This window comes from Salvelinus alpinus, chromosome 10 (assembly GCF_045679555.1).
Source record: "Salvelinus alpinus chromosome 10, SLU_Salpinus.1, whole genome shotgun sequence".
NCBI lineage: Eukaryota > Metazoa > Chordata > Actinopteri > Salmoniformes > Salmonidae > Salvelinus > Salvelinus alpinus.
In genome coordinates this window covers 15,972,283-15,999,782 of record NC_092095.1, presented here as the reverse complement: position 1 = coordinate 15,999,782, position 27,500 = coordinate 15,972,283, and the positions used below count along the sequence as shown (strand labels likewise).

General features: G+C 45.3%; 1 protein-coding gene across 2 annotated transcripts in view; it reads right to left on the bottom strand.

Moving 5' to 3' along the window:
- Positions 1-27,500, bottom strand: part of LOC139531548 (zinc finger homeobox protein 4-like) — a 165,503-nt gene that overhangs the window by 5,901 nt on the left and 132,102 nt on the right. For both annotated transcript variants that reach the window (XM_071328080.1, XM_071328081.1), the window contains exons 7-11: positions 13,040-13,129; positions 6,624-6,757; positions 5,428-5,622; positions 4,703-4,817; positions 1-4,466 (exon numbers count right to left, since the gene is read on the bottom strand). The exon at positions 1-4,466 is cut by the window's left edge and continues 934 nt beyond it. In XM_071328080.1, the coding sequence (XP_071184181.1) occupies positions 1-4,466; positions 4,703-4,817; positions 5,428-5,622; positions 6,624-6,757; positions 13,040-13,129 (5,000 nt within the window). The remainder of the gene's footprint in view (positions 4,467-4,702; positions 4,818-5,427; positions 5,623-6,623; positions 6,758-13,039; positions 13,130-27,500) is intronic.

Here is a 27,500-nt window from a genome sequence, read left to right as displayed (position 1 = left end):
GCCCTCATCTCCAGTGGTGGCGTCACTTATGGCCGTGTTGATGGACGAGGTCTCGTCAAAGTCCATTTTGTTATTGATGTCGTAGGATGAGGCCTCTGCAGAATTAATGTTAAGCCCTTCAGATTCATCACAGTTTTCTGCTGTTAAGGATGAAGGGCTCATTAAGTTTTTTAACGGTGCCTCAGATTGTTTGACTGGCGTTGAGGAAGCTGCGGGCAGCTCGTACTCATTCGGCTCAGTCTTGGTGGGCAGCTGCGAGTACTCAAAGAAGTTGTACTTGTGCGGGCTCTCGCCTCCATCATCTTGGTTCATCATTGGGCTATTTGGCAGACTAAATCCTGCCTGTTTGGCTTCATGCCAGTGTCTAGAGCAGATATGGCTGTCCAAAGCTGACTTGGCCTTGAACAGCGCCCGGCAAAAAGGGCATTTCTTATGTGACTGGGAGGCCCCCAATGCTCTGAACTGTCCCTTTCTCTCTCGGGCACGTGTGTTCTGAAACCACACCTGCACCACTCTCTTCTTCAGGCCGACCTCACGGGCGATGTGATCCAGCATCTTCCTTGTGGGGTTGGAGTCCAGCAAGTATTTGTCATAGAGGATCTCTAGTTGTTCTGGGGTGATGGTGGTTCTGAGACGTTTGTCTCTGTGCTGTTCTTCAGTCATGTTTCCGTTATCTTTTTCATTGGATCCATCCTCTTTCTCATCTAGTTTTCTCTTCATGGAGCCAGAGCAGGGACCTGAGGACAAACCAGAGCCGCTTTGAGTTGGCATCTGGAGTCCTCCAGACAGAAGCTGGCTAGTCATCAGAGGGTTATTGGGGTCGAAGATCATATAGGGCATGTCCATGGGCCTTTCCAGGAACTGGGAATGGAGGAACTGGTTCTGGGCTGCCAGGAAATGCATATGTTGGTGCTCCTGCCATAGCTCAATGCTTGGGAAGGCTATCTTGCACTGGTCACACTGGTATTGGAGCATCTGGGGAGAGAGGCTGTTGGTGAGGGAGGAGAGGGCCAGAGAGAGGGGGCTGGAGGGGATGGTGGCTGACTGAGGCTGGGAGTGGGGTCTGGACATCTGGGGCTGGGGGGTCTTCTGAGGGGGTGGCTGAGGGGTGGAGGCCTTGGAGGGTCTGGGGTCCGGTAGAGTCTTTATCATAACTGGAGAAGGGGCAGGTTCTGGATCTTTAGGCTTGGGCTCAGACGGCGGTTCAGGCTTGGGGAATGTCTTTTCCAGGTTGGAGTGAGGGGAGGGCATCAGAGGGGAACTGGAGCCTGAGCTAGTGGCTGTTCCATGGTGATGCTTGGATAACTCAGGGTGCTTGGCTGCGCATGGTTCTCCTATATCCATGTACTCCTCAGACTGGTTGTCCTCATTCCCTTCCTCATCCTCGTCCTTGTAGCACGTTTTCTTCTGGTGGGTGATCAGGTCGAAGATTCGTGGGAACACCACACTACATTTCTTGCACTGGTACTGCATGTTGCTGGTGCGGATGTAGCGCTCATTTGTCAGTTCTTTCCTCTCGTTGTCTTTAGCATCTGCCTGGTTCTCATAGCTCTTCCGGGCCTTCTGGCGGGCGTTTTGGAACCACACCACGATGACCCTTGACGGCAGGTTGAGCACGGTGGACAGCTGCTCAATCTCATCATCTTTCGGGTAAGCATTTGTGTCGAAGAAGTCCTGTAGGACCCTCAGTTGGTAGTCAGTGAACCTTGTCCTGGTGGACCTTTTGTTCATGGTGGCATCAGTCCTGTAGTACTCCAGTGTACTGTACTGGGACTCCAGCCTAATATCCTCCATCGTGGTAATAGGTGGAATGTTGAAGTTGTAAGGAGAGTCTTTGTTTCGCTGCCTCTCTTTGAAGAGGGTGTTACGGAACCAGTGCTTGATGACTTTCTGGGGGAGGCTGGACATATCAGCCATCTCCTGAACCTGCTCCTCAGTGGGCGAGTTGTTGATGTCAAAGTGCCCTCTGAGGACCTTCAGCTGGTCGTCCGTGATGCGGGTTCGAGGGCGCTTGAACTGGGACTGCCTCAGGAAGTTTGGATCGAGACTTAGCTGCTGCTGACAAAGCTGGGTGAGATCCGAGGACAGGGAGTCCATTGTAGGCAGCTGCATGGTGAGTTGAGGGTGTAGCCCTTGGTGCTGGATGGACTGCATCATCAGAGGGGGGAAGAGGGAGAAATCTAGTGGGATGGAAGGCTGCATCTGTGGGGATGCGGAGGGTGGTGGAGGAGGGGGAGGTGGGGGTGGTGGCTGGGTCTGTGGAGCCTGGTTTGGGGCAGGGGATGGGGCCTTGATCTGGGGCTTGTTCATGGAGGTGCAGGGAGGCTGCTGGGTGGTCACTGGGACTGGTGAGGGAGGAGGAAGGGGAGGCAGAGGTGGGGGAGTCTCGGGGGAAGGGGGGTTGATGGGGTAGAGCTTGTCGTAGGCCTCTCTGTACTGCTGGGCAAACTTCTCCAGCTCTCCAAAAGGAAATAACTGTCCATGGATGTGCTCTTGGTGGCTTTTGAGAATAAGCATGTTGGAGAAGAGCTTTCCACACATCCCACATTCCAGCTTGTCGTTATTGATCTCCAGTTGTTGTTGTTGTGGTTGTTGTTTTTGTTGTTCTCCTTCTTTGTTTTTCTTCTGGTTTTTCTGCCTGTTCTCGTTGTACTGGATGACCAGCTCAAATCCAAAGTTCTCCAGAAGGGCCTTGGTTGCATTTCCTCTGGCTCCTGACACGATACGTGGAGGAGGAATTAGCGGCTCAGGAAACTTGGACTTTTTGTCTTTTGTGTCCTTTCCTCCCTCACTGACTCCATCCCCTCCATTCTCCATCTTGGCTTTGCTCTCCTGTTTTTCCAGTCGCTCCTCTGCCTCTCTGGACATATGTATGTCAGACACTGACACAGCATTGGGCTCGATTTTGGGCTTGTGGCTCTGCAGTTGCTGTTTTTTTTGCTGCTGGAGCTGCAACTGGGATGCTTGTTGCTGCTGCTGCTGCTGTTGTTGTTGCTGTTGCGCCTGAGCCTGCTGTAGCTGGTGTTGCTGCTGCATCTGCTGCTTCAGGTCTTCCAGGAAAGAACCAGTCAAGCCCGGCATCCCGAAGGCGGCGGCTGAGTGAAGTGCCAGCTCTGGGCTCAGGTTGAATTCTGCCCCTGGGATGTAGAAGGGGAAAAGGAACTGTGGCTGCTGGAACTGAAGCAGAGCCTCTGGGGTCATGCCGAACTGGGGGTAAAAAGCCGGGTTGAGGAATTGGGGCTGGAAAAAGGCAGCCTGCTGCTGGAGCTCGTGTTGGAGCTGCATCTGTAGTTGAGCTTGGGACTGAGCGTTCTGATGGCTTTGCTGTGCAGAGACATGATCAGTAGTGTGCTTTGCGTTGTTGCTGCTGTTGTTGGATTCTTTGGCATCTACAGTATTTTCTTTGTTAAGCAATGGCGTCACGCTTCTAGCAGTTTCTGAGTTGGCATTGTTGCCTTGTCCGGTTGGGGCTGGGATGCAGGATGGAGCCACGCCACTAGTGTTCCCACTCCCTGTACTGCTACTGCTGCTGCTTGTCTCTGTTTTGGCAGTTCTGGCTTTGGTATGATGCAGCACAGACCTCATGTGGATCTCTAGGGTTGAGCTTTGGCTGTAGGCGACGTTGCAGATATTGCATTTGAATGGTTTGTTGTCGGCATTGTTGTTGGTCTCAGGAGAAACCGGGCTGGAGGCCTCCTGGAGAACCTTCTTCAGCTTGTGCAGGTGAGAGACGGAGTTGTAATGGACCAGAAGAATGTTCTTCTGGGTGAAGGACTCCTTGCACACCGTGCACTTGTATGGCCGGGACGGGTCCAGGAACTTCTCCATGGTGAAGTTGGGGCCTTTTCTAAATGGGAGGGTTCGCTTTGTTTCAGCTCCCATGTCATCTAGCAACAAGCTACTGTCACTTCCTGTTGAGCTGGCCTTTTCTTCCAGGTCCAGCTCATCGTCTTTATCCATTTCCTGTTCAAAGGCCTGCTGTGCCTCTTCGTAGGCCCTGGCCTCGCTCTCAGGGACGAAGTCTCCGTTTACCGGCAGGCTGCCGCAGAGCTGTTGGACCTCGGCTTCGCTCAGCTCCGGATGTCCGTTCTCCAGGTGCTTCCGGAGCGCCAAGAATGTCCGGAAGCTGCGTTGGCAGAGACTGCACATGGTTGCTGCCCGGATTGCATGGTACTGGGAATGTATCTGCAGCTTCTGCATGGTTTTGAAGGCCAGGCTGCAGTGGTTGCAGCGGTATTTGTAGATGTGGCGGTCAGAGACTGAGAGCTGTTGCTGCTGGCGTCTCTGGAGGTTGTTCAGATGATCCTGGAGGGAGTCAGGGCTCTTTCGATCCTGCCCAACCCCACCGGACCTCTTCCAGTCTGGAGCTTCAGACCCCTCCTTGGGGGGTTTGAGTTCCTCTCGTAGAAGGTCTACTTCACTCTTGCCTTGGCCTGTGCTGTTCATCTGGTCCTTGGAACTGTTCCCTGAGAAAGGAGAATGAAAATAGAATGGAATTCATGAACAAAAGACATTGTACAAATGCATTGATTACCAACTCTGGAAACGTAAAACATGTCTGGTGAAGATAATTAATATTTTGTTCCATTTGTGTAGCAGGGCCCTTCTACAACCCAAGGACATTTACTTTCCGAAAAAACTCAGAATAGTACATTCTATACCGGCAGGAGTATTGTAACAGTGGTAGACAAGCTCTGCGTACCTGTGGGCTTTCCAGACGTCTCAGAGAGAGGAGCTTCCATCAGAGACAAAGCGTTGTCTTGTCCAGGTGAAGGATGCATCATGTTATTGGGCACTATCACATCAGGCGCAGCCACCTATCAAAGTCAGACAACAAAAACTATTTAATGATCTTATTAATAACGTATCCCTAAATGCAACATGCATCGTAATAAAATCATATTATAAAATGTTAAAGTGCAGTAATTAAGGAGTTTAGTATTAAATATTAAAAACATGTTGAGCAAGTGTACTTTTCAACTTGCATCTCGCCAATAAAAATAGATAATTTTCAGAAAGCGGAATTAGCTTTTTCCCTGAGGACGACAACTGTCAAGTTTATGACATATTCTCGGGAGAGTGGGATAAATGCATGGGAAATGTTTTATAGGACTGCACAGTGACAGCACTGCCCAGAGCTAGTTAATAAGGGACTGTAGGGAGCACTGGACACATTCTTCAATGTATCATGTCAACATCACGGATCTTAAAAAGGATTAAAAAACTCTTTAGAAAACTTTTAAACCTTGAGGAAAATGTACTGTATGTGCAACGCCATTAGAAGCAAATTAAACATTTTCTCAGCATTTTTCTCACCAGCAATCAGCACAACATTAAATAGATAGTAATCTGAATAGGATAAGTTGTTTGTACTCCAAGCAGTTTTTCTGCCAACATTTTGTAAAGTTATGTAGTGTTTCCACATACAGTCATGAGTAGGTTGTCGACACAGTCCGGAGCCACACTGTGCAGGTGTGTGAGGTGGAGCTGCAGGTGGATCTTGTTGCTGAGGACGTCCTGGCACAGTGGGCAGCAGATCACCGGCTGCTGCATGGAATGCTGGGATACCACATGGAGCTGTAACCTGTTGGCGTCTTTACTCCTGTAGTTACAGTAGGGGCACTGGGAGAGATGAGACAAAGCTTGCTATGGTTATTAGTGGGAAAATAAAAGATTAGAGATGGACAAGAACAAGGTGTGTCTATGGTTTACCAGTCTTCATCACCTCTGTATTTTTACTTCAGAAACAGAATTAATCTAGAGCAAATTTGCTTTTCCTTTCACTACTGGTCTTGGTGAGACAGCTTTCCAACATTCCAAACCCAAACACGTAAAAACACGACGTTACTTTTAACAGCACTAAGAACATTAGATGACAGAGTGCTCCGAAGAGGATAAAACATGAACCATGAAGTGAATATCCCCTCAGCTAAACAAAACCCTGCTCTCCCTCCCCCTTCTTCCCCCTCTGCTCTCATCTCACTTTACCTTTACACACAAAATGTAGATCAACCTCGTTTCCTTTAAATGCACTTAAGCCCCTCAACTCGTGCAATTTTATTAGTGGGAAATATGATTGGAGGGAATTTCTAATCAGGAGATTAGAGATGACAAAGGTGTCGCCTCTCCGTCTCCCGCCTAGGCCTCATTACAGGGAGTACTCCTAAAATGGCTGCCCCCAGCCACCTGCCTTAATGTAATCCATTTCTGAAATGACGCAGGCCTACCTTCCACTCTGGGCCCTCCACAAGACAAGCTAATACTTCATAATCTAATTTAAAAACACATACCTTCTAAAGAAATGCAAAGTGAGGGGGACTGGGAGAGGGCTTTAGCCTTGCCTATTGGATGCAGGTAGACAAAGGAGTGAGAATGTTCTATAGGGGATGTTTAAGTGTTCTGTCAGTGGGGAATGCGTTTGGGGTTAACTATTTTAGTTTTGTTGACAGCACATTATTCTCTGAGACATCTTAGAATACCTGCTAACTGGAATGGGTTGGAGTTAGCTTTGCCTGGATTTTTATTTTGGAGCATTAGCGGTTAGCTTAGCATACCTGCTAAATGGTTTAAGATAGCTTTCCATGTTGGTTTATCATGGAGCATTAGCGGTTAGCCTAGCATACCTGCTCACTAGCGCTGGTCTTCCCCTCTGCAGACTTGGGCCTTTTGGGCGGGCTGTCATTCTGTTTCTCTTGGAGCATGGAACATTTACCCACAGCGTTGGATCCAGGAGACTCTTTAGACAGAGAGTTCACACCTAAAACAGAAGAGAGGAAAATATTTAAATTATGTTGTAGCTCTGTTATAAAAAAAAATATATATATTATAAGTAAAATCAATGGAAGAAGGCAAAGAAAATGGTGAATTAATAAAAAAATTACATTTGTATCAAATTAAAATATAGATGACATGTCAAATCAAATCAAATCAAAATGTATTAGTCACATGCGCCGAATACAACAAGTGTAGACCTTACAGTTAAATGCTTACTGACGCGCCCCTAACCAACAATGCAGTTTAAAAAATACAAATAAGAAATAAAAGTAACAAGTAGTTAAAGAGCAGCAGTAAAATAACAATAGGTTTATACATACAGGGGGTACCGGTACAGAGTCAATCTACGGGGGTACCGGTTACTTGAGGCAATTAAGGTAATATGTACATGTAGGTAGAGCTATTAAAGTGACTATGCATAGATAATAACAGAGAGTAGCAGTGGCGTAAAAGAAGGGGGGTGCAATGCAAATAGTCTGGGTAGCCATTTGATTAGCTGTTCAGGAGTCTTATGGCTTGGGGGTAGAAGCTGTTTAGAAGCCTCTTGGACCCAGACTTGGCGCTCCGGTACCACTTGCGGTGCGGTAGCAGAGAGAACAGTCTATGACTAGGGTGGCATGAGTCTTTGACAATTTGTAGGGCCTTCCTCTGACACCGCCTGGTATAGAGGTTGATGTACAGTGATGTACTGGGCCATACGCACTACTCTCTGTAGTGCTTTGCAGTGTGAGGCTGAGCAGTTGCCATACAAGGCAGTGATGCAACCAGTCAGGACGCACTCGATGGTGCAGCTGTAATCACGTGTGGTGATTACAAATCTGTTGTGACAGACATTGGCTGTGGGGCTAGTAGTGTAGACCTATTGTATCAGACTCCTAATTGTCATTCCTATACATTGAGTCATTCTGCCCCAAAGACATGGAGAAACAGAGAGAACATTAAACCAGCCTCATAATCACAGCAAGACATTCATTCAAATGTTATGGTAATATTATACCATAACATATATCCCCCTCTTCCTCCACACACACACACACACACACACACACACACACACACACACACACACACACACACACACACACACACACACACACACACACACACACACACACACACACACACACACACACACACACACAAGCGCATCATGCTAAATATCCAAGCTGTTTCCTGGTTAAGGTTGGAGGTGGGGAGGTGGTTTACATGGCTGCGGCTCAATGCTGAGAGATATGGTTGTATTTAGCAGACGCTACTGCCAGCTGAGAAATGTTTAATTACCTTCATCCTTAGATACAGCCATAAATTATGTGTGTGTGTGTGTGTGTGTGTGTGTGTGTGTGTGTGTGTGTGTGTGTGTGTGTGTGTGTGTGTGTGTGTGTGTGTGTGTGTGTGTGTGTGTGTGTGTGTGTGTGTGTGTGTGTGTGTGTGTGTGTGTGTGTCTTTGATTGCGTGTGGATGTACCGTAAGTGTTTTTGTTCGTATTTGTGTGTGTGTTTGAGCCATGTCAAACCCTAGCACCTCATTGGCCAGTTGGAGCCGGGCTCACCCTCCCTCCCTCCCTCCCATGTCACCTTGAACATGGACAAAATGGAATATCTCTAACTATTTTACACAGGGATAAGTGGGGAGCTCCACCAATCTATCATATGCATGCAGCCATTTTAAAGCACACACTGTGGAATTGAGAACTATAGATTCTTATCCATAACCTAAGTGTAATTACATAAAGCCTTTCTCGAGAGATCATTATCTACAGGAAAACAATCATGTACTCTACCTATCAATCTATGGAGTCTACATGATAGCTGGTATATAATGATCTGCTCCCTATCACTTTCTAACACATTGGCTTTTTCTTCCTCGGCCCCTGAATGGTCATGAAGAAAAGAGAGAGAAAGAGAGAGGGGGAAGGAGAGAGGGGGAGTGAAACAGAGAGAGCGAGACGCTCTCATTCTCCTTTGTTTCTGAGCCTCACACTTAATGACCAGTGAAAAAAACAAAGTGTCCAGATTCTCTCCAATTCATTTTTTTTTGGTGGGGGGGGGGTTTCCTCCCCCAGAGAATGTCTGGCACATGGCCATCTTAAGGAGAAAAAAAACGTGTGGTTCTGCTCTGTTGTCGTCGCCCCCCCCCCCCCCCCCCCCCGTTTTTTCTACTCTCATACTTTCCCTCCCTCTCTCAGCGTGTCCCGATGCAGCCCAGCTAGAACATGGTTCTTCCTCTAATGGTAAATGTCTGACTGCAGCAGGACGTTGGCTGATTAGATACATCAAAAGGTGATTTATGACATTCAGACTGTGTGCAAGGGAGAACAACAACCATGCTACCCACCCATCTTCATTTACTACTGTCAATGGTAGGTCACCAAGTGTATTCACACTCACACGTACACAAACACACAGTGTGTCGCACGTAGACAGATACAAACACACACACCAGTGTGTCCAATCCAGTCCTCTTTTAAACACATCAGGATAATTCTGTCCTAAATTGGTGCTCAAAAGAAAACGCCAACAACAGAATCTCTGATAATGGTTTTCTCACAAACATATTTCTGCGTTCGCCCGTTCTGCAACATTTTCACATAAACTAGATGTTGATGTGTTATATTGTGTAATCACATTTTCCTTTATAGATATATAAAGCATAAATACATTGTCTAAACTTGAATAGTACAGTTTTGTCTAGAGGTCAGCTGAAAATGAAATAACTTTTATTTTGTTGATAAGAAACCTCTTGTCAATTAAAAGGAGACTGCTGGTCCAAGACAGGTTGGATTTACTATTCAATTTAGCAATCCTGAGATCTGGCAGAGGGGCTTAGGTTACTGGGTAGTACATTTCCCCTGACAAAGAGAGAGAGAGAGAGAGAGAGAGAGAGAGAGAGAGAGAGAGAGAGAAAGAGAGAGAGAGAGAGAGAGAGAGAGAGAGAGAGAGAGAGAGAGAGAGAGAGAGAGAGAGAGAGAGAGAGAGAGAGAGAGAGAGAGAGAGAGAGAGAGAGAGAGAGAGAGAGAGAGAGAGAGAGAGAGAGAGAGAGAGAGAGAGAGAGAGAGAGAGAGAGAGAGAGAGAGAGAGAGAGAGAGAGAGAGAGAGAGAGAGAGAGAGAGAGAGAGAGAGAGAGAGAGAGAGAGAGAGAGAGAGAGAGAGAGAGAGAGAGAGAGAGAGAGAGATGGGAGGGAGAGGTACAGGGAGAAAGAGAGGAGGGAAATAGAGAGGGAGGGAGGTTGATTTAGAGGCCTAGTGGCATAAGGTTACGCATTAGCCTGACCTCAGGGTCACCTGATAACATTAGAAAGCCACACTTTGAACTATACAGTCCCAGAGACAGAGCAGCACAGCCAGCAAACGGCAGCACACTAAGTTACACAGACAGAGGCACCTCGATGTTTATAAGGGGAACAATGGGCAAATGAAATATATTTAAATTATTAACAAATTATTATATCGGTTGTCTTTTTTCTTTTCTCATCATCTTCCTGTTTTTAATAAGCGATAAATATTACGCAGAAGATGTCACATTTGACAAATTGATCAAGACATTCACCACGCAATGATTCAAATTAAAATAAACCTCATAGCTGTTGTCTTATAAGTACTGTAAATATGCTAATATGTTTAATATATTTTAATCTAACATCTAGGAATGACAGAAATTGGCCAACCCTCATTTCAAATCTCACAACATTTCTGGGACATGTCCATGCAAACAACAATATTTCACAAATAGAAATTTGTTCATCTAAAATATTTAACAAATAGAGATTTGTTCATCTAAAATATTTAACAAATAGAGATTTGTTCATCTAAAATATTTAACAAATAGAGATTTGTTCATCTAAAATATTTAACAAATAGAGATTTGTTCATCTAAAATATTTAACAAATAGAGATTTGTTCATCTAAAATATTTAACAAATAGAGATTTGTTCATCTAAAATATTTAACAAATAGAGATTTGTTCATCTAAAATATTTAACAAATAGAGATTTGTTCATCTAAAATATTTAACAAATAGAAATTTGTTCATCTAAAATATTTAACAAATAGAGATTTGTTCATCTAAAATATTTAACAAATAGAGATTTGTTCATCTAAAATATTTAACAAATAGAGATTTGTTCATCTAAAATATTTAACAAATAGAGATTTGTTCATCTAAAATATTTAACAAATAGAGATTTGTTCATCTAAAATATTTAACAAATATAGATTTGTTCATCTAAAATATTTAACAAATAGAGATTTGTTCATCTAAAATATTTAACAAATAGAGATTTGTTCATCTAAAATATTTAACAAATAGAGATTTGTTCATCTAAAATATTTAACAAATAGAGATTTGTTCATCTAAAATATTTAACAAATAGAGATTTGTTCATCTAAGATATTTCACATTGTATCTCGTTTGCTTTTTCCATTTAGTTTCTCTCATCTGAATAATTCAAATGTTACGAGAAGATAATTCAACAACATTCAGCCAGAAGAACAATGACTCATTTCTCCGCTAATTTGAAGCAGGTAGAGTCTAATTTGAAGCAGGTAGAGTCTAATTTGAAGCAGGTAGAGTCTAATTTGAAGCAGGTAGAGTCTAATTTGAAGCAGGTAGAGTCTAATTTGAAGCAGGTAGAGTCAGTCATTTCCTTAGCTGACAGGCTGATTTTCATGCATGGTCTTTGTTTAGTAAGATATTTATAAAGAGAAACTCCTAAGCCACTGACGTGCTCCTTCTCTATACTGGACAAAGCAATCTGGAATTAATCCACAAAGGCACATTTGCATGGAAAAAGTAACATGGATTATAATTAATCTATAGTGACACTGGATTAAAAAAGACAATGCCAATGAAGCTCCCTTTCCCTCTCTCCCTCTCCCCCCCCCCCCTCCCTCTCTGTCTCCCTCTCTCTCCTTGGATATGAGGAGAACCAAACACAAGCCACCAGGTCAGACCAGACTATACAGCAGTAGACTCACTATAGATAAAAGCTAACAACAAAATGATGATACTTATTTCCAGTTATTCTGCAAAGCAAATTGCTTGGCAATAAATGTAACATACATTTCCACTTAACATAAGCGTGTGTTGGATGTCTACAAAAAAGCGTGTGTGTGTGTGTGTGTGTGTGTATGTGTATGTGTATGTGTATGTGTGTGTGTGTGTGTGTGTGTGTGTGTGTGTGTGTGTGTGTGTGTGTGTGTGTGTGTGTGTGTATGTGTGTGTGTATGTGTATGTGTGTGTGTGTGTGTGTGTGTGTGTGTGTGTGTGTGTGTGTGTGTGTGTGTGTGTGTGTGTGTGTGTGTGTGTGTTGGGATGGCTGTGTTAAATGATCCTGGTGGTAATTCGGTGGTGTAAATGCATTGACTTTAGTCCCAGTCAGACAGAAATGTCATTGAGATGAAGCTTAGAGATAAATGATTAGCTCTGTAAGTGTGTGTGTGTGTGTTGGTGTGTGTATATGTGTGCCTGTGTGAGATGAGAGATAGATGACTAGCTAAACTAACAGCCCCTACTCTCTCTCTCAGAACTACCTCTGGTCCACTGAACCCACAGTTATGGAGCTAGGTATGAGGAGGGAGGGAGGGAGGGAGGGAGGGGGAGGGGAGGGAGAGTGGGGAAGGAGGAAGGAAGGGAGGGAAGGAAGGAAGGAAGGGAGGGAAGGAGGGGAGGGAGGGAGGGAGGGGAGGGAGGGAGGGAGGAAGGAAGGAAGGAAGGAAGGAAGGAAGGAAGGAAGGAAGGAAGGAAGGAAGGAAGGAAGGAAGGAAGGAAGGAAGGAAGGAAGGAAGGAAGGAAGGAAGGAAGGAAGGAAGGAAGGAAGGACGGGAGGGAGGGAGGGAGGGAGGGAGGGAGGGGAGGGGAGAGGGTGAGGGGTGAGGGGTGAGGGAGAGTGAGAGAGAGGGAGGGTGGGGAGAGGGGGAGAGAGAGAGGGGGGAGGGGAGAGTTAGAGAGAGAGTGAGAGAGAGGGATGGTGGGGAGAGGGGGAGAGAGAGAGAGGTCTGGTCAGTGGATATTCTCTAATTTATCCTCCGTAACCCCTCTCTCGATCTCTGCCTCTTTCTCTCTCAGTCAGATGGGAGTGATTAGAAAGGGTCACAGTCTGAAGACTTCACATGCTACACACATGGATGGAAGGAAGGTATGGGTGTGTGTGTGTGTGTGTGTGTGTGTGTGTGTGTGTGTGTGTGTGTGTGTGTGTGTGTGTGTGTGTGTGTGTGTGTGTGTGTGTGTGTGTGTGTGTGTGTGTGTGTGTGTGTGTGTGTGTTCTTACTGTGTTGTCTGTCAGCCTGCTCCCTGTCATTAAGGTCAGGCCTGGAGGAAGAGCGAGGAGGAAGAGTGTCTTCGACATCACACGGCACTTCTGAAAAACACAAAGAGAAAAGACTGCATAACCTGCTTCACTCTGTAAAAAACAAACACATAAAGATACTTTTTGCATCTATGTGCACACTAGGCTGCTGGACCGTGCCCTGATGGCTATTGTTAGCTAGCTTTAATCCTATCCTAGCCAAGCCCCAGCTTTCTCTCTCTGTCTCTCTCTCTCTCTCTCTCTCTCTCTCTCTCTCTCTCTCTCTCTCTCTCTCTCTCTCTCTCTCTCTCTCTCTCTCTCTCTCTCTCTCTCTCTCTCTCTCTCTCTCTGTCTCTCTCTCTCTCTGTCTCTCTCTCTCTCTCTCTCTTTCATTCTTTCTTACATTCTGCATCACTTTTATTTTTATCCCTCCATCTCTGTCTCACTCTGTAATGCATTCACAGCAGACTGAGAGACCAGATAACCAGGACTGACACAAACAGGCACGCAACACAAAACACCACTGAATACACAAACACAAAAATACAGACACAGACACACACACCCAAAATGTGTTAAAATTAGAATATTATCAGGTACACTCCTACGATAGAAATGAAATAAATGTGTGTGTCAGAGGAAATGAAAAAACGGTGTGTGTATTTATGTGTATGTATGTGTACGTGTGTGTATGAGTGTGTATATGCGTGTGTGTGTGTGTGTGTGTGTATGTGTGTGTGTGTACGTGTGTGTGCTTGTGTGTGTGTGTGTGTGTGTGTGTGTGTGTGTGTGTGTGTGTGTGTGTGTGTGTGTGTGTGTGTGTGTGTGTGTGTGTGTGTGTGTGTGTGTGTGTGTGTGTGTGTGTGTGTCTGTAAATTGCTTTGCTCATCAATCCTTCTCTGCCTTAATAGACATGTATTATCATAACCATGCAAACAGACAGAGGTGCATTAGGTGTGGTACATACATTTGCATACAATCACTTTGGGCAGTGTGTGTGTGTGTGTGTGTGTGTGTGTGTGTGTGTGTGTGTGTGTGTGTGTGTGTGTGTGTGTGTGTGTGTGTGTGTGTGTGTGTGTGTGTGTGTGTGTGTGTGTGTGTGTGTGTGTGTAAAAGGGGTCCCTCTCGGAAACATAATATAATTGACCCTTTCATATTTAGCACACAAACACACAGTCCAGGCGCCACTCTGCTTGAAGCATCATCACATTAAGTGGAAATTATATACAGCATGATATTTTCATGGCAGATGCTGGCGAGTGATTGAGAGGAAAAATTGTGGCTGTGTGTGTGTGTGTGTGTGTGTGTGTGTGTGTGTGTGTGTGTGTGTGTGTGTGTGTGTGTGTGTGTGTGTGTGTGTGTGTGTGTGTGTGTGTGTGCGTGCGTGCGTGTTTGTGATTTTGGCTGCTCCCCGGTCCTTATGTTTTATTAATATGTCTGTGACAGTGGGATGAAATATGACCCGTCACCGCGGGAAGCACAGACTGAAATGAAAATGACATTTTTGGTGCAGGGACGTATTCTAATTCACCCCTCCTTCACACAGATAGAGAGGTAGGAGGGAGGAAAGGAGGGAGGAGGAGGGAGGGGGACAAGGACAGGGGGGTTTATGGAGAAAGAGAGGATGTGTGTGTGTGTGTGTGTGTGTGTGTGTGTGTGTGTGTGTGTGTGTGTGTGTGTGTGTGTGTGTGTGTGTGTGTGTGTGTGTGTGTGTGTGCGCAGCAGGGGGACCTTTAGATGTATATATTACTCAGTCTTGTTCAGACAATGACAAAGACAGAGAGAGAGAGAGAGAGAGAGAGAGAGAGAGAGAGAGAGAGAGAGAGAGAGAGAGAGAGAGAGAGAGAGAGAGAGAGAGAGAGACAGAGAAACAAAGAGAGAGAGAGAGAGAGAGAGAGAGAGAGAGAGAGAGAGAGAGAGAGAGAGAGAGAGAGAGAGAGAGAGAGAGAGAGCCCAATAGAATCTGAAGTCAAATGTCTACTGTTTGAAGATCATCTGGTGCTTCTGTCCCCAACCAAGGAGGGCCTGTAGCAGCACCTAGATATTCTGCACAGATTCTGTCAGACCTGGGCCCTGACAGTAAATTACATTTAGAAAAAAATACTTGTGTTGCAAAAAAGGTCCAGTCACCAGGACCACAAATACAAATTCCATCTAGACACCGTTGCCCTAAAGCACACAAAAACAATACATTCCTCGTCCTAAACATCAGCGCCACAGGTAACTTCCACCAAGCGTTGAATTGACAACGTAAGAAGGGCCTTCTATGCCATCAAAAGGAACATAACATTTGAAATACCAATTAGGATCTGGCTAAAACTTGAATCAGTTATAGCACCCATTGCCCTTTACGGTTGTGAGGTCTGGAAATCACAAAATGGGACAAACACCAAATTGAGACTCTGCAATGTGAATTCAGCAAAAATATCCTATGTTTATAACATAAAAAAACAATTAATGCATTAAGAGCAGAATTAGGCCGATTTCCGCCAATTATCAAAATCCAAAAAAGAGCTGTTAAATTCCGCAACCACCTAAAAGGAAGCAATTCCCAAACCTTCCATAACAAAGCCATCACCTACAGAGAGATGAACCTAGAGAAGAGTCCCCTCGGCAAGCTGGTCCTGGGGCTCTGTTCACAAACACAATCAGACCCCACAGAGCCCCAGGACATCAACACCATTAGACCCAAACAAATCATGAGAAAACAAAAAGATAATTACTTGATACATTGGAAAGAACTAACAAAAAAACTGAGCAAACTAGAATGCTATTTGGCCCTAAACTGAGAGTACACAGTGGCAGAACACCTGACCACTGTGACTGACCCAAACTTAATGAAAGCTTTGACTATGTACAGACTCAGTGAACATAGCCTTGCTATTGAGAAAGGTCTCCGTAGGCAGACATGGCTCTCAAGAGAAGACAGGCTATGTGCACACTGCCCACAACATGAGGTGGAAACTGAGCTGCACTTCCTAACCTCCTGCCCAATGTATGACCATATTAGAGGCACATATTTCCCTCAGATTACACAGATCCACAAAGAATTAGAAAACAAACCCAATTTTGATAAACTTCCATATCTATTGGGGAAAATAACACAGTGTGCCATCACACCAAAATTATTTGTCATCTGTTGCCACAAGAAAAGGGTAACCATTGAAGAACAAACACCACTGTAAATACAACCCATATTTATGTATATTTATTTTCCCTTTTGTTCTTTAACTATTTGCACTTATTACGACATTTGAAATTACTTTATTATTTTGGAACTTTTGTGAGTGTAATATTTACTGTTAAGTTTTATTGATTATTTCACTTTTGTTAATTATCTACTTCCCTTGGTAACATATATTTTAAATGCCAATAAAGCCCTTACATTGAATTGAATTGAATTTAAATGGAATTGAATTGAAATTGACAAAGACAGAGAGAGATAGAGAGAGAGAGAGAGAGAGAGAGAGAGGGAGAGAGAGAGAGAGAGAGAGGGAGAGAGAGAGAGAGAGACAGAGAGAGAGAGAGAGAGAGAGAGAGAGAGAGAGAGAGAGAGAGAGAGAGAGAGAGAGAGAGAGAGAGAGAGAGAGAGAGAGAGAGAGAGAGAGAGAGAGAGAGAGAGACAGAGAGAGAGAGAGAGAGAGAGAGAGAGAGAGAGAGAGAGAGAGAGAGAGAGAGAGAAGATAAAAGTCTGCTGACGTATTTTGTCCTCTGAGATGTTGCACAATTATAAAACCAAAACAACAAGGTAAAAAGTAGGCAACAACAAGGCAACAACAAGGCAACAACAAGGCAACAACAAGGTAACAACAAGGTAACAATGAAAAAACAACAAGATAACAACAAGGCAACAACAAGGTAACAACCAGAAAACAACAAGATAACAACAAGGCAAAAACAAGGTAACAACAAGGTAACGACAAGGTAACAATGAGAAAACAACAAGGTAACAACAAGGTAACAACAAGGTAACAACAAGGTAACAACAAGATAACAACAAGGTAACAACAAGGTAACAACGAGAAAACAACAAGGTAACAACAAGGTAACAACAAGGTAACAACAAGGCAACAATGAGATAACAACAAGATAACAACAAGATAACAACAAGATAACAGCAAGGTAACAACAAGGCAACAACAAGGTAACAACAAGGTAACAACAAGGCAACAACAAGGTAACAACAAGGCCACAACGAGAAAACAACAAGATAACAACAAGATAACAACAAGAAAACAACAAGATAACAACAAGGCAACAACAAGGTAACAACAAGATAACAACAAGGCAACAACGAGATAACAGAGAGGTAAAAACAATGTCACAACAAGGTAATGAGATAACAACGAGGTAACAATGAGGTAACGAGGTAACAACGAGGTAACGAGGTAACAACGGAGAATAGGAAAGAATAAAGGAAAGAGAAAGGATGCCTGGTCTTTTTCTTTGTTACTCTGTCTGCTTCCACCCCTCCGCCCCTCCACGCCATATCACATCTCACAGAAAAGGAGGAGGGAGAGGGAGGGAAGGAAGTGGCCTGGAAGAGTAGACAAGGGGGTTAGGAATAACGTGCGGTGTGTGTGTTGGGGGGCAGAGAGGTCAACAAAGGGGTTCACTGATGAAGCCTAATCAAGACCAAGCAGACAGGCCCCAGACAGGCACGCACACACACACACACACACACACACACACACACACACACACACACACACACACACACACACACACACACACACACACACACACACACACACACACACACACACACACACACACACACACACACACACACACACACACACACATGCATGCACACACACACACACCTTCACTCACACACACACACACCCTCATTTCCAAGAGTGTAGTACAGCGATCTGCCTTTGACAGCACTTATTCATAATTTACTCCACTCTACTCTTCTGTTAAACCCTGTCTTCCCCTCCCTCATCCCTCACTCCTCTCCTCCTCTGTTACTGCTCTGTCGTTACTACCCCAACCAGGTGTCAGAACGCTATAGACACACTTCACCTCCAGGGGGCATCACACTGATACTAAAGAACATACGTGTGTGTGTGTGTGTGTGTGTGTGTGACTAACCCTGCCATCTACACCACAGACTAACCCTGCCATCTACACCACAGACTAACCCTGCCATCTACACCACAGACCGACCCTGCCATCTACACCACAGACTAACCCTGCAATCTACACCACAGACCGACCCTGCCATCTACACCACAGACTAACCCTGTCATCTACAGCACAGACTGACCCTGCCATCACAACCACAGACTAACCCTGTCATCTACAGCACAGACTAACCCTGCCATCTACACCACAGACTAACCCTGCCATTTACACCACAGACCGACCCTGCCATCTACACCACAGACCGACCCTGCCATCTATACCACAGACTAACCCTGCCATCTACACCACAGACTAACCCTGTCATCTACAGCACAGACTGACCCTGCCATTTACACCACAGACTAACCCTGCCATTTACACCACAGATCGACCCTGCCATCTACATCACAGACTGACCCTGCCATGTGTGTGTCTGTGTGTGTGTGTGTGTGTGTGTGTGTGTGTGTGTGTGTGTGTGTGTGTGTGTGTGTGTGTGTGTGTGTGTGTGTGTGTGTGTGTGTGTGTGTGTGTGTGTGTGTGTGAGACTCTGGTGCTTTGAAACACAACGCCGTGCTCCACTCAGTCAAGGTCAAGTGGTAATACTCCCTCAGCAATAACCTTTCTGACTCACTGATCTCTCTTTCTCCCTCGCTCTATCCCTCCTTCTCTCTCTGACTGCCACCTCTCTCTTTCTCCCTCGCTCTATCCCTCCTCTCTCTGACTGCCACCTCTCTCTTTCTCCCTCGCTCTATCCCTCCTTCTCTCTCTGACTGCCACCTCTCTCTTTCTCCCTCGCTCTATCCCTCCTTCTCTCTCTGACTGCCACCTCTCTCTTTCTCCCTCGCTCTATCCCTCCTTCTCTCTCTGACTGCCACCTCTCTCTTTCTCCCTCGCTCTATCCCTCCTTCTCTCTCTGACTGCCACCTCTCTCCTTCTCCCTCGCTCTATCCCTCCTTCTCTCTCTGTCTGCCACCTCTCTCTTTCTCCCTCGCTTTATCCCTCCTTCTCTCTCTGTCTGCCACCTCTCTCTTTCTCCCTCGCTCTATCCCTCCTTCTCTCTCTGTCTGCCACCTCTCTCTTTCTCCCTCGCTCTATCCCTCCTTCTCTCTCTGTCTGCCAACTCTCTCTTTCTCCCTCGCTCTATCCCTCCTTCTCTCTCTGACTGCCACCTCTCTCTTTCTCCCTCGCTCTATCCCTCCTTCTCTCTCTGACTGCCACCTCTCTCTTTCTCCCTCGCTATATCCCTCCTTCTCTCTCTGTCTGCCACCTCTCTCCTTCTCCCTCGCTCTATCCCTCCTTCTCTCTCTGACTGCCACCTCTCTCTTTCTCCCTCGCTCTATCCCTCCTTCTCTCTCTAACTGCCACCTCTCTCTTTCTCCCTCGCTCTATCCCTCCTTCTCTCTCTGACTGCCACCTCTCTCTTTCTCCCTCGCTATATCCCTCCTTCTTGCTCTCTCTCTCTGAGTGCCACCTCTCTCTTTCTCCCTCGCTCTATCCCTCCTTCTCTCTCTGACTGCCACCTCTCTCTTTCTCCCTCGCTCTATCCCTCCTTCTCTCTCTGTCTGCCATCTCTCTCTTTCTCCCTCGCTCTATCCCTCCTTCTCTCTCTGTCTGCCAACTCTCTCTTTCTCCCTCGCTCTATCCCTCCTTCTCTCTCTGACTGCCACCTCTCTCTTTCTCCCTCGCTCTATCCCTCCTTCTCTCTCTGACTGCCACCTCTCTCTTTCTCCCTCGCTCTATCCCTCCTTCTCTCTCTGACTGCCACCTCTCTCTTTCTCCCTCGCTCTATCCCTCCTTCTCTCTCTGTCTGCCACCTCTCTCTTTCTCCCTCGCTCTATCCCTCCTTCTCTCTCTGTCTGCCACCTCTCTCTTTCTCCCTCGCTCTATCCCTCCTTCTCTCTCTGACTGCCACCTCTTTCTTTCTCCCTCGCTCTATCCCTCCTTCTCTCTCTGTCTGCCACCTCTCTCTTTCTCCCTCGCTCTATCCCTCCTTCTCTCTCTGTCTGCCACCTCTCTCTTTCTCCCTCGCTATATCCCTCCTTCTCTCTCTGTCTGCCACCTCTCTCTTTCTCCCTCGCTTTATCCCTCCTTCTCTCTCTGTCTGCCACCTCTCTCTTTCTCCCTCGCTCTATCCCTCCTTCTCTCTCTGTCTGCCACCTCTCTCTTTCTCCCTCGCTCTATCCCTCCTTCTCTCTCTGTCTGCCAACTCTCTCTTTCTCCCTCGCTCTATCCCTCCTTCTCTCTCTGACTGCCACCTCTCTCTTTCTCCCTCGCTCTATCCCTCCTTCTCTCTCTGACTGCCACCTCTCTCTTTCTCCCTCGCTATATCCCTCCTTCTCTCTCTGTCTGCCACCTCTCTCCTTCTCCCTCGCTCTATCCCTCCTTCTCTCTCTGACTGCCACCTCTCTCTTTCTCCCTCGCTCTATCCCTCCTTCTCTCTCTAACTGCCACCTCTCTCTTTCTCCCTCGCTCTATCCCTCCTTCTCTCTCTGACTGCCACCTCTCTCTTTCTCCCTCGCTCTATCCCTCCTTCTTGCTCTCTCTCTCTGAGTGCCACCTCTCTCTTTCTCCCTCGCTCTATCCCTCCTTCTCTCTCTGACTGCCACCTCTCTCTTTCTCCCTCGCTCTATCCCTCCTTCTCTCTCTGTCTGCCACCTCTCTCTTTCTCCCTCGCTCTATCCCTCTTTCTCCCTCGCTCTATCCCTCCTTCTCTCTCTGACTGCCACCTCTCTCTTTCTCCCTCGCTCTATCCCTCCTTCTCTCTCTGACTGCCACCTCTCTCTTTCTCCCTCGCTCTATCCCTCCTTCTCTCTCTGACTGCCACCTCTCTCTTTCTCCCTCGCTCTATCCCTCCTTCTCTCTCTGTCTGCCACCTCTCTCTTTCTCCCTCGCTCTATCCCTCCTTCTCTCTCTGTCTGCCACCTCTCTCTTTCTCCCTCGCTCTATCCCTCCTTCTCTCTCTGACTGCCACCTCTTTCTTTCTCCCTCGCTCTATCCATCCTTCTCTCTCTGTCTGCCACCTCTCTCTTTCTCCCTCGCTCTATCCCTCCTTCTCTCTCTGTCTGCCACCTCTCTCTTTCTCCCTCGCTCTATCCCTCCTTCTCTCTCTGACTGCCACCTCTCTCTTTCTCCCTCGCTCTATCCCTCCTTCTCTCTCTGACTGCCACCTCTCTCTTTCTCCCTCGCTCTATCCCTCCTTCTTGCTCTCTCTCTCTGACTGCCACCTCTCTCTTTCTCCCTCGCTCTATCCCTCCTTCTCTCTCTGACTGCCACCTCTCTCTTTCTCCCTCGCTCTATCCCTCCTTCTTGCTCTCTCTCTCTGACTGCCACCTCTCTCTTTCTCCCTCGCTCTATCCCTCCTTCTTGCTCTCTCTCTCTGACTGCCACCTCTCTCTTTCTCCCTCGCTCTATCCCTCCTTCTTGCTCTCTCTCTCTGACTGCCACCTCTTTCTTTCTACCTCGCTCTATCCCTCCTTCTTGCTCTCTCTCTCTGACTGCCACCTCTCTCTTTCTCCCTCGCTCTATCCCTCCTTCTTGCTCTCTCTCTCTGACTGCCACCTCTCTCTTTCTCCCTCGATCTATCCCTCCTTCATGCTCTCTCTCTCTGACTGCCACCTCTCTCTTTCTCCCTCGCTCTATCCCTCCTTCTTGCTCTCTCTCTCTGACTGCCACCTCTCTCTTTCTCCCTCGCTCTATCCCTCCTTCTTGCTCTCTCTCTCTGACTGCCACCTCTCTCTTTCTCCCTCGCTCTATCTCTCCTTCTTGCTCTCTCTCTCTGACTGCCACCTCTCTCTTTCTCCCTCGCTCTATCCCTCCTTCTTGCTCTCTCTCTCTGACTGCCATCTCTCTCTTTCTCCCTCGCTCTATCCCTCCTTCTTGCTCTCTCTCTCTGTCTGCCACCTCTCTCTTTCTCCCTTTCTATATCCCTCGTTCTATCCTTCCTTCTCTCTCTACCTTTCCAACTGTGTTTCAGCATATTTAACAAGTATTCAGATGTACCCCAGATGTGGTTAGTGCAGCATGTCTACAATACTAAACATCAACCCAGAGAACTAGGCTCCCGGAAGACCATGGGGCCGGGGAAAACTAGAGATGGGTTTTACTCTATACAGACAGAAGAAAAAAAAACACACACACACACACACACACACACACACACACACACACACACACACACACACACACACACACACACACACACACACACACATACACACATATATACACACACATACACACATATATACACACACACATATATACACACACACACACACACACACACACACACACACACACACACACACACACACACACACACACACACACACACACACACACACACACACACACACACACACACACACACACACACACACACACACACACACACACACACACACACACACACAAAAGCCATTTTCTCTGTGCTGGCGATTGAATCTTAGATTAGGCTGCTAAATGTTGGGAAAATAAAAGGTATCTTCTGATGAAGATAAATAATAAAATGGAACTGTAACTAACTGTACTCTCTCCTACACACACTGGGATATACACCCTCGCCCATACATCATCTGAAACCATGGCCAGAAGGTTCTTCACAACCTCACAGCTTCTAGTGTCTCCGACAATACTGAGTCAAACTGGCAGATCAAGCAAAAACAAAGACAAAGGGACTTCTGGGTAAAAGTCTTGCATTAGCATTGGTACTAATCGCCTTTGTTGTTGTTAATTACGACAAGCCCCCAAGTTTCATTTCCTTTCTGTGGCTGGAAGTCTCCCAGGCGATGTACAGAAGCAACACAGCTATTATTCTTCTAGCTACTGTGACATCATATGCAGGAACACAGCTATTATTCTTCTAGCTACTGTGACATCATATGCAGGAACACAGCTATTATTCTTCTAGCTACTGTGACATCATATGCAGGAACACAGCTATTATTCTTCTAGCTACTGTGACATCATATGCAGGAACACAGCTGAGATTAAAGCTACGGTGTCTTTCTGAAAGGACACTTTTTATCCCATTTGTTGGTGTTTAATTTCAACCCTAGGAAGATGCGTGTGTGTACGTCTCAGAAAGAGTTACTACCGGATTGAAAAATGATTCAAACAGATTCCTTTCCTACTTTTTTCCCCTCTCCTCCCTCTCCCCTTGTCTTTTAAGATTCTCTGTCCAATATTTTTGTTCAGCCCCTGATTATTAACATCTGGCCGACTGGCTGTTTGATCCACACACACACACACACACACACACACACACACACACACACACACACACACACACACACACACACACACACACACACACACACACACACACACACACACACACACACACACACACACACACACACACACACACGAGGTGGACATATCACACACGCTCACTAACGTGACCCTGTCAGAGAGAAAGACTTTTTGTTTTCCCTTTGAATGCTCTCTCTCTCAATTTCAATTTCAAGTTTCAATTCAATGTTCAATTTAAGGGCTTTATTGGCATGGGAAACATATGTTAACATTGCCAAAGCAAATGAAGTAGATAATAAACAAAAGCTAAATAAGCAATACAAAATTAACAGTAAACATTACACTCACAAAAGTTCCAAAAGCATAAAGACCTTTCAAATGTCATGTTATATATATATATATATATATATATATATATATATATATATATATATACAGTGTTGTAATGATGTGCAAATAGTTAAAGTACAAAAGAGAAAATAAATAAACATAAATATGGGTTGTATTTACAATGGTGTTTGTTCTTCACTGGTTGCCCTTTTCTTGTGGCAACAGGTCACAAATCTTGCTGCTGTGATGTCACACTGTAGAATTTCACCCAGTAGATATGGGAGTTTATCAAAATTGGGGTTGTTTTCGAATTCTTTGTGGCTCTGTGTAATCTGAGGGAAATATGTCTCTCTAATATGGTCATACATTTGGCATGAGGTTAGGACGTGCAGCTCAGTTTCCACCTCGTGTTGTAGGCAGTGTGCACATAGATTGTTAAATCTTGAGAGCCAGGTCTGCCTACGGCGGCCTTTCTCAATAGCAAGGCTATGCTCACTGAGTCTGTACATAGTCAAAGCTTTCCTTAAGTTTGGGTCAGACAAAGAGGTCAGGTATTCTGCCACTGTGTACTCTCTGTTTAGGGCCAAATAGCATTCTAGTTTGCTCTGTTTATTGTAAATTCGTTCCAATGAGTCTAGTAATTATCTATTTGTTTTCTCATGATTTGGTTGAGTCTAATTGTGTTGCTGTCCTGGGGCTCTGTGGGGTCTGATTGTGTTTGTGAACAGAGCCCAAGGACCAGCTTGCTTAGGGGACTCTTCTCCAGGTTCATCTCTCTGTAGGTGATGACTTTGTCATGGAAGGTTTGGGAATCGTTTCCTTTTAGGTGGTTGTAGAATTTAACGGCTATTTTCTGGATTTAGTTTATTTGCAGGAATCTGCCTAATTTCGCTCTGAATGCATTATTTGTTGTTTTATGTTGTACACTGATGATAGTTTTGCAGAATTCTGCATGCAGCATCTCAATTTGGTGTTTGCCACATTTTCTGAATTCTTGGTTGGTGAGCGGACCCCAGACCTCACAACCATGAAGGGCAATGGGTTCTATAACTATAACAAAAGATTGGAGAAGTGGTTGACCCATACACCTCCATTTTGGATAGATAACTCTTCGAGTTGTTCTTTCGTTAGTGTGTCCCAATTTTCCCGAAAGTGGTTAGAGTCTATGGATTCTTCAATTATATAGAGCTGATTTCTGACGTGCTGTTCCTTCTTTTTTCATAGTGCATTTCTGTATTGTTTTAGTGATTTACCATAGTGAAGGCTCAGGTTTTCTGGGTGTCTATGTTTTTGGTTGGATAGGTTTCTCAATTTCTTTCATCAAACTATTTGTCATTGTTGTTAATTTTCTTCAGATTTGAAAGAGAAGGTGAGAGGTCAAATATACTGTTGAGGTTTTCTACTGCCAAGTTTACACCTTCACTATTACAGTGAAACGTTCTGTCCAGGAAGTTGTCTGAAAGGGATTGAATTTGTTGTTGCCGAATAGTTTTTTGGGAGCTTTCCACACTACTTTCCTTCCATCTATAGCGTTTCTTAATATTATTCAGTTCCTTTGGCTTTGATGCCTCATGATTGAGCAAAGCTCTGTTCAAGTAGAGTGTGATTTTGCTGTGATCTGATAGGGGTGTCAGTGGGCTGACTGTGAATGCTCTGAGAGACTCTGGGTTGAGGTTAGTGATAAAGTAGTTGACAATACTACTGCCAAGAGATGACCTATAGGTGTACCTACCGTATGAGTCCCCTTGAAGACTACCATTGACTATGTACATACCCAGCATGCGACACAGCTGCAGGAGTTGTGACCCGTTTTTTTGGTTATGTTGTCATAGTTGTACCAAGGGGGGCAAACGGGGGAGGGAATGCTGTCACCTCCAGGTAGTTGTTTGTCCCCCTGTGTACTGAGGGTGTCAGGTTCTTGTCCAGTTCTGGCATTTAGGTCGCCACAGATTGGTACATGTCCCTGGGCCTGGAAATGATTGATTTTCCCCTCCAGAATGGAGAAGCTGTCTTCATGAATGTATGGGGATTCTAGTGGGGGGATATAGGTAGCACACAGGAGGACAATTTTCTCTGTTGAGATCATTTCCTTTTGAATTTCTAGCCAAATGTAAAATGTTCCAGTTTTGATTAATTTAATAGAGTGAGTTAGGTCTGCTCAATATCAAAATAGAATACCCCCTGAGTCACTTCCCTGTTTCACACCTGGTAGTTTGGTGGATGGTACTACCAGCTCTCTGTAACCTAGAAGGCAACCAGTGGGTCCATCTCCTCTATACCATGTTTCTTATAGAATGACAATGTCTGTATTTCTTATTTATTTGGTGAATTCCTGGTTCCTGCTCTTTAGGCCAAAGGCAGAAAACCTCAGGCCTTGGAAATTCCAACATGAGAGTGAAGGCCTTGCGTTCCATAAAGTGTCCAATGTTGCGTCTCTCTCTCTCTCTCTCTCTCTCTCTCTCTCTCTCTCTCTCTCTCTCTCTCTCTCTCTCTCTCTCTCTCTCTCTCTCTCTCTCTCTCTCTCTCTCTCTCTCTCTCTCTCTCTCTCTCTCTCTCTCTCTCTCTCTCTCTCTCTCTCTCTCTCTCTCTCTCTCTCTCTCTCTCTCTCTCTCTCTCTCTCTCTCTCTCTGCTAGGGTTAATGGCCTTCCCATCTCTGTGATAAGAATTCATTCTCTTCTATTACCAGCACTCATCTACCGAGCCTTCTGCCACACAGAGAGAAAGAGGCGTGGGGTCTGAATCAATGTTTGGCCTAATGAGGTAAGAAGCAGCTGTAGCTGTGTTTCCCTGGTCAACTCTATCAGACCAATCAGATGTACCTGTCACATCTATCCATCTGTCTACTGGTGCTGGGTTGCTACGACAGCGAGAGAGAGACAAGTGAGACATGATACTGATGAAACACACACACACAAAGAGACACACACACACACACTCAAATGCATGCTCTCATACACACGTATACAAACAGAAATGCACAAAGACATTCAAAGAAATGGGCACACGAGCCTTCACAGGAAACCAGATTATCTATTTAGCTCATCACTATTGTTATCTCTTGGTTTCTAAGGAATTAAGAGGAAAGACAATTCTGAGAACACTACAAAATGGAAGACAGACTGTCTGGCAACCTTCTGAAAATAGGCCTATGTTGTACCAGATTATTATCTAACAGTCTTCTGTTACTGTCTAATTTCAATGTAGAAAACAGACACATCTACTTTAAAAGCCATGAAAAATCTATTCTGCTGTGTTTTAATCCTAGACCAGAGCTCTAAGAGCTGAAACATATGACTACATAATAATAGGCCTTGCGTTCTGGATTCCATATTTGAACCAAATGAGATTGAGGCGATTCCAGGAAAAATATTTGACACTCTGTATTGTGTTATTACTTTACGCAACATGAGAACATTGGTAGAATGCTAGTAAAGAATTAAACTAATAGAATATTTGTACTCCCTGACCAAGGCCATGCAGCCAAAACGCAACACAGTTTTTAAACTTTGTTTCTATTGAACATGCCATACAAATAAAGGCATTTTAATTAATTATATGAAGAGTGCCTTGGTCCTCCTTTCTTTTTGATGACCAATTTACCCCTTTTACCAAAGAGCACCTTCTGTCTACCAAAATGTACTATTGTGTACCTTAGTAGCACATCCCTTCCTACTTTTTCTAATAGAATATTACTTTATTGTTCGAGACGTAAATGTGTCTCTGGAA